At 45.2% G+C, this 7646-nt stretch overlaps 1 protein-coding gene across 1 annotated transcript in view; it reads right to left on the reverse strand.

Moving 5' to 3' along the window:
* Positions 1-7248, reverse strand: part of TM2D1 (TM2 domain containing 1) — an 11210-nt gene extending 3962 nt beyond the window's left edge. The window contains exons 1-4 of the mRNA XM_018553848.1: positions 7079-7248; positions 6303-6376; positions 4314-4422; positions 3604-3695 (exon numbers count right to left, since the gene is read on the reverse strand). Coding sequence (XP_018409350.1) covers positions 3604-3695; positions 4314-4422; positions 6303-6376; positions 7079-7197 — 394 coding nt within the window. The 5' untranslated portion in view covers positions 7198-7248. The remainder of the gene's footprint in view (positions 1-3603; positions 3696-4313; positions 4423-6302; positions 6377-7078) is intronic.
* Between the last annotated feature and the right edge of the window lie 398 nt (positions 7249-7646).

Consider the following 7646-nt stretch of genomic DNA (forward strand, 5'->3'; position numbering starts at 1 on the left):
TGCGACCGTACAGTAGAAACGGTCGCACGCCTTCCATACACTGTACAATTCTCGTACGATCGCGGGATTTCCCGCGATTCTCGTACGAGAATCGTACAGTGTATGGGCACCTTTACACACGTTCACCAATCTCCTCCCCGCATCACTTGCGGCTCTTCAGCTGTCATCGAGCACAATCAGTTTTTTTTAAGTTGAAAGGTGACACTAATTGCCCTGAATGTGCGAGGTGATGGGGGCCCTTTAAAGGAGAACTATGAGGTGAGTGCTTTTCACTCACCTCATAGTTCTAGCCGACCTGTGACAATGAGACTGTCACAGGTCGGCTCAGTAGATCGGGAGGTGAGCGAACACATACCGGCATTCGCTCACCTCTCGATCCTGTCAGAGCTCTCTGCCTTGACAGGGGAGGGGCTGGATTCCCCCCTCCCTGCTCCGATCCACCAGCACTGACTGGCGGAACAGACGGGGGAGGGGGCGGGTACAGCTGGCTCTGCCTCTAGATAGGCAGAGCCAGCTATCAATCACGCAGCTGGGCGGATCCCGGCACAATTGTCGGGATCCACTTCAGCTGCGGCGTCTCAGTATACTGCGAGCTACAGCTCCCTATATACTGAGCTTAGGGTGACGGGAGGATGCTAGTTTGTGTCTTCCCGTTACCCTAAGGAGAACTATGGGGAAAAGACTTAACCCCATAGTTCTCCTTTTATGTCATCTAAAAGAGTACCAGTCACCACAAATAATACTGTATTTTGTTGCCGTTTCACGGGCACACCCAATTTTTAAGCTTGGCATGTTGGGTATCTATTGACTGCACAACCTATTCTTTTATATTTTGGAAAAATAAATTGGTTTGATATTGTGCTTTTGAGCACTAAAATTAATAAGTGTAATTTTTACTGAAAATTTAGGTTTGATAAAGAGTTGAGCTAATATCATGCGACGTAAATATTTGTAACTGCCACCAAGTTACTTTCAGCCCTAAAATGTGGATTATAATATGTGTGCAAAAAACGATTTGACAGTGAAAAGGTTAAGCGCTTCTTAACACTTACAGGGTTATTCACAGAAGGGTGAAGAGTTTGGAGAAGGCCGGAGAAGGGAACAATTTAGGACAACATCGCTGATTTGTAAAAATTCTCCAATTCCGCTCACTTTCCGGTTCAGCTATTTTGTCCTAGATTGTTCACTTCTCCTGCCTTCTCCAAACTCTTCACCCTTCTGTGAATAACCCTGCTAGTTTAACCTTATTACCTCCATATCCCCATAACCATTATTTTCCTGCTGTTATTTTATTTCTGTTTTCCTAACCGTTAGGATCTTTTTTTCTCATTTATATTAATTTTGTTTTATTCATTTTTAGTGTTGCATTACAAAATGAAAACGAAAAAAAAAAAAAAAAAGGAGTCACATTTTTTAAAGAACTTTGCAAAGCTTTGTACCGGGATCATAATTTTAGTGCCATTTTAAATGACAGAATAAGGTTTATACTTTTTATCTTCAGCAACACTATTTTTTCTGATCAAAAAAGAATTAGTTTTTTAAGCTTTGTTATTTTTCTGTCTTTGGGTTACATAAAAAAATTCATAGAATCCATAAAACAAAGCATTGTTTGTCCTAAAAAAGCAACCAAATATGTATTACTTTATGTTAAGTAACAACAAAGTTCTTACCAAATCAATAGACCCATAACAGAAACCTTATCACAACTGTGGTCCGTAGACGATTTATAGGTGTGAGGTCTAAACTTTTCTTTAAGTCTGGGAAAGCAATTGTGCTGTTTTTGTGTTGCAAAATACAACTCCATACCACATCAAAATAATTTAAAATAAATAATCTCCATGGTGTTTAAATCGTTATCTATGTTATTAAAGCATATGTATAGTATAGGCAAAACTTAGTTTTTTTATTACAGTAATCTCTCAGTGGTCTGGTATTCAACTAACCAGAACTCTCATCTAACCAGAAAAAAAAACGATTGTGTCTATTTGTCTTAATTTGCTTTTGATGACTGCATTTCAATATTAATATGAAGTCAATACAGAGCTTATGTTATGGCATAGTACGGGGCGTGGCATAGTACGGGGCGTGGCATAGTACAGGGCGTGGCATAGTACAGGGCGTGGCATAGTACGGGGCGTGGCATAGTACGGGGCGTGGCATTATCTAGGCCTATTTTTAATAGTAACTCTCAAGCAACCAGAAACTACATTTATCCGGAATCTACCAATCCCTGTGGATGCCGGATAACGGGGAGTTTACAGCATTTTATTTTTACCAGAGCAGGGAACGGTTAGAAACTCCTGGTAGGTTTAAAGTGCAGGCTGTGCAATTCACGCTCTCTATTTGTCTAGTCAAGGTGAAGGGTGTCAGACAGAACAGGAAGTGAAGGCATGTCACCCCCACAGTAGACACCGACAGCAAGCGGCAGGGTCTCCTGTGGCAATAGATAAAAACATGCAGTCCATCTTTCCAATACATTTACAGTTCCCTGTGTTTTATCCATTTAAAATACTCTAAAAGTACACAAAAGTAGTGGTTGATCGCCATAAATCCACTGCACTCGAACTTTCCTGTTTGGAAGGACAACACATTGCCTTTAAAATCCCAGTATTGTCTCACCTGCCTGTTGGACTACAGAAATATGAAAAATGAATACACTGATATTTTTTCCAACAGAACTATTTTGCTGTGTTGCCTTTCAAGAGCCTGCCCACACAGTGTGTAGGGATAGGGCTCTTGGAAGATGTAATTCTGGGGGCGTGCCTACATCCATAGCAATTGACCTGTCGGCAGCTGTCCCGCCAAAAATGTGCTGGTGACAATGTCACAGGGAGTAATAAAAGCGGTTTCACGCTACAAGAAAACAAATAATGCTGGGACATGGCATACAGGGAGGTTTGGTGGTGAATATGGATAATGCTTGAACATTAAAAAGCCGACAGAGGTTATAACTCTTTCCATATCACATATCTATTAAAATAATTTGGATTTCCACTTCAATAAAAAAAATCAAGTTGTGTATGAAATCAGCTCTTTTAAATCATGGGGGTTCACCATCATGTGAGCATTTACCAGGGCAGTCTAAAAGCAAATACAACTGACACACACCCATCCAGCCAATATTTGTAAAACTTCTCCCAAAAGCCATTCCAATGCTTGCATCAGGGCTGAGCCTTTGCAATGCAGGCAGATCATAGCTGATGGGAGGGGCCAGCAGGGTGCTTTACATAGCTTTCTGCAAACATCACAGCACCCTGCTGGCCCCTCCCATCAGCTATGATCTGCCTGCACTGCATAGGAGAAGCACAGAAACCTAGCGAGGACTTCACTGGGACTAAAAAAAAAAAAGGTATATTAAAAAAACTAGAAAGGGATAATGCCACTGGGTGTAAAATGTAATTAAATAAGGTATGAAAATGAAAATATTGAATTGCCATGTTGATAAGGGGTAGAAGAGGGACCAGGAAATGCAAACTTCAGCTTTGAGGACTGTGTGTGTGTGGGGGGGGGGTGCGGGGGTCATTCACAGTCACCCAAATTATTCATAGATCAGTAGAAAACCCCAATGCCAATAAAAGTATGGAATTGAGGGCAGTGTCTTACCTAAAGCGGGGTAACCCAGGTAGAATCTGTCAGCTCCGAGCCATCCGAGAAACAAGGACAAGGCCACCGCTACTTTGTAGGAATAACCGTTTCTGAAATGAGTAGAACAGAAATAAATTCATATACAAAGCAAATCATGATATACACTCTCGTTCCTTACGGTTAAATAATTGTGCCAGAATAACTTACCAGGACTGTAAATTACAGGTTTTGGCCCCTGTAAAGCAGGACTGCAGTAAATAGCACATTGGAAGATAAAATAAACAGGCGGCTTTTGCTACAATACTGATCTTTAGCAGATCGCTCTTGAATAACTTCTCCGGCTTCTGCAGCCAGTGAAAGACAGCTGAGAAACTAGAAGTAGTGCAATCCGCGTCGTTTCCAGCTCCATTCAGCAGAGAGGAGATCCTTGAATGTATATTCGCCGGCCTCTCTTCCCTCTACCTGCTGACACCCGTGATGCTGGTCCTGGGTCGGCAGGAGGGGCATACAACACCAGTAAGCAAGGCAGGGGTGCTGGAGCGTGAGGGTGAAGTCTTCACCGTACCCTGGAAGCGATCTGGTGGCTGAATCGCTTCCAGTGTAAAGCCAACCTTTTTGCTTATAACACAGCTAAACAGAGTCCCATTTTAAAGGGGCCCTTGCCAGTGATGTATGGCATACGCCGCTGGCAGCGAAAGGGTTAAGCACATTAATATAAGTGTACTCACACGTTGCGGCAGGGAAATGCTCGGAAGAAGCCAACTTCTTTACCAGAGAAGGTTGTGACGTTCCCGGCAGAATCTTTACAGGAAATATTAGGTGCCGGATAACACGGAGCTGCAGAAGATAAGAAGAGAGGTGCATGATGAATACCTTCATTAAAGGACTTGTACAGACATGACCCAAATTTACCCCCAAACCTCCCTTTCCCCCTCCAGATTCTGGTCCAGCGTTCATTATTCCTTTTTCCTGTTGCAGGAAATTGATTTTATTACTCGCTGTGACATCATCACAAGGCTTGTTAAAATTCTTCAGTTCCAAGAAATAAATTGGAGCGATTGAAGGACAATCCAAGAGCTCTGCTTTCCTCACAGAGTCCCGCTACCACTGCTGAACGTGTTTTCGGGGACATGCCCCCTTCTTCAGAGCTGGGTATTATTACGTAGTATTTATATAGCGTCAACAGTTTGCGCAGCGCTTTACAATATAAGGAAGACATTACAATCACAATAAAATTCAAGACAAGATGGTGAGGAGGGCCCTGCCCCTGAGGGCTTACAATCTAAAAGAGGAGGGGGAAATGATACATGAGGAGTTAGTTGTGTGGGGATGAATTATTTGAGAATGTGATGGTTGGGTGGTTAGGTCGAGGTGGGATAGACTTCCCTGAAGAGATGAGTCTTTATGGAACGCCTAAAGGCAGTCAAGGTGGGAGATAGACGGACAGGTTGGGGTAAGGAGTTCCAGAGGATGGGAGAGACTCTAGAGAAGTCCTGGAGGCGAGTATGGGAGGAGTTGATTAGGGAGCTGGAAAGCAGGTCTTGGGAAGAGCGGAGTGGACGGTTAGGGTGATATTTTGAGACAAGGTCTGAGAACGCACTGGATCGCATACATCAAGCCGGGCTGCGTTCTGGGGCGGGAGGGGGCTTGGCGGTGTCATTCATGTCAATGGCACCGCAAACATGACCCCCATGCCCACAGTGCGATCACCCGCACCGGAACGCCAGGTACTGGAATGCCCTCCGTTCCGGTGCAGTGTGATCGAAAAAATGCTGCATGCACTATTTTTTCCGATCGCACTGCACCGGAACGGAGGGCATTCCTGTACCTTGCATTCCAGTGCAGGTAATCGCACCATTGACATGAATGGCACTGCAGTGCCACCTCCCACCCCAGAACGCAGCCCGGCTTCATATATGAGGTCCAGTGCATTCCTGACTCGAACCACGCCGGAACGCACTGGATATGGTGTTACAGGGTCCTTAGAGCAGAGGGGAACCTGCTCAGCTTGGCGCCGTTACAGGACCTGGAAGATCGCTGTCAGCAATGTAGAAGCTCTGGCCTCTTCAGTGCTTTACAGGATCCCCATGGGCCAACCAAGTATGACATATGCATGCTTACATCAGCCCACGCTGGACCAATGTCATAATACTTTATACCTTTAAGATAAGGGATGCACCGATACCTATGACAGTGCCATAGGGGAACCATCAAGCCAGCTTCCAGTGCTATCAGGAAGCTGGGCGGCGAGTAATCACCCGCCTCCCAGCTTCCTGATTGGCCAGGAAACGGGCTCCATGCTGATTGGAACAGCTGGTTCGATGTTGATTGGCTTGGAAGCCAGCTTTCCAGCCAATCAGCATGGAGCTGGCTTTCCAGCCAATCAGGAAGCTGGGAGGCTGGTCATTACTCATCGCCTGGCTTCCTGATTGGCCAGGAAGCTGTTTGATGCTGATTGGCTAAGAAAGCCGGTTTCCCGGGCAAGCTCAATCAAGCAGGTTAGACAACATGGAGCCAGCTTCTCGGGCAATCAGATTGCGTGGGTAGATGGCTCCATGGCAGCGGAAGCACCGGTATGAACGGTATAGGTGCATCCCTATTTAAGACATTAGACTGTAGACTCAAAGGATTTACGGGGCGTACCCGAGATCTGTCCAGACATAATCAGGACTACATATGTCACTTGTCGAGATACTCTTTAAAATGAAACAACTCACCCATGGCTGTCAAGTTTGCACATTTAACGGGTTCTTGCGTTACCGGGTTTATTTCGGGGTCCAGGCAAATATATGTTCAAGGATTAAGAAAAAGAAGCAGATTTGATGAAACACACAGGAAACAAGTGTATGCCTCTAGAACAGGGGCGGACAACATCAGCACTCCAGCTGCTGTGGAACTACAAGTCCCATGAGGTATTGGAAGACTCTGAAAGCCACAGGCATGGTTCCTTAAGGTAATTTAACCGCATTTGAAATGCCGAGCTTGCCTACCCCCGCCACTAGAATAATATGTATGAGGCGCAAAAACAGATACAAATTAAAAACAGATATCTGTGCTCTGGAAAACCCCAATGTTGTCACCTCTTTAGGGAAAGAACCCCTCTACTGTCCCATTATGGCCCATTGGGTGACAGCTCTGACTGTGCGTTACTGCTGACATCCAACATGGCATCTCCCAGCGTCAGTCTCTGGGGGTTTTGGATAGCTACACAGAGGAGTCTTCTACAATGCGTTAAATGCACATATATTCATATGAATGGTCTGGTGACAGGGTCTCTTTAAGAGAGGCCATAAACATTTGCAGCTCTTTGTAGGCTGGTGTGACCAGTTTGCTGGCATGGCTTTGCTGGTTCTTATAGCCCCCCCGGTCCCCTTACATCTCTCTAGACAGCAATTCTATGGTTTCCCTGGCAGGCCATTGCTGGTATTTGTAGTGCCCTAGTATAGAATAGCTCCCTGCCTCCATATAACTAACAATCCGCCTCTCAGGATATTGTCCCAGGCGCAGATCGTCGCACTTCAAGCTTCCATCCTCAGCAGACGCACAGGCCGTGTACGACCACCACACCGAGAGTCCCGCGACCAGCAGAAGACAATCCCTGGGCGGCGCCATCTTGCGAGTGGCACAACATACGGCTGACAGAGCGCTGCTCCGCCCGCTGTCACATGACTCGGAGCCATCTTGGGAGTGGCATAACAGTACCACTGTCACGTGATGCGGCTTCCAAAGGGCTGAGCAGCCGCGGACCGTCCGCCATCTTGGGAGTGGCGTAGCAAGCGGCTGGCTGACGATGGCCGCCATCTTGTGTGTGACAAAACTTGAGAAGATTTAATTTAAATATACATAATTTATATCACAGAGCTTGCGAGGCAGACACAAATATTTTAAAGAGGCCTATTTATTTTTAATGATTAAGTTAAGCTTCATTAAGTTTGCAGAGTAAGTATATCAGACATCCCAACCTGCAAAACCTTATTTCAGGGAGGTTCCATGCAAAGTGATTACCTCAGACAGCTTTTTGTGTATGTGTGGTAAAGTTGTGTCAATTGTTATGAGGATTG

The sequence above is a fragment of the Nanorana parkeri genome, unplaced genomic scaffold (genome assembly GCF_000935625.1).
Source record: "Nanorana parkeri isolate BGI_ZX_2015 unplaced genomic scaffold, ASM93562v1 scaffold131, whole genome shotgun sequence".
Lineage (NCBI taxonomy): Eukaryota > Metazoa > Chordata > Amphibia > Anura > Dicroglossidae > Nanorana > Nanorana parkeri.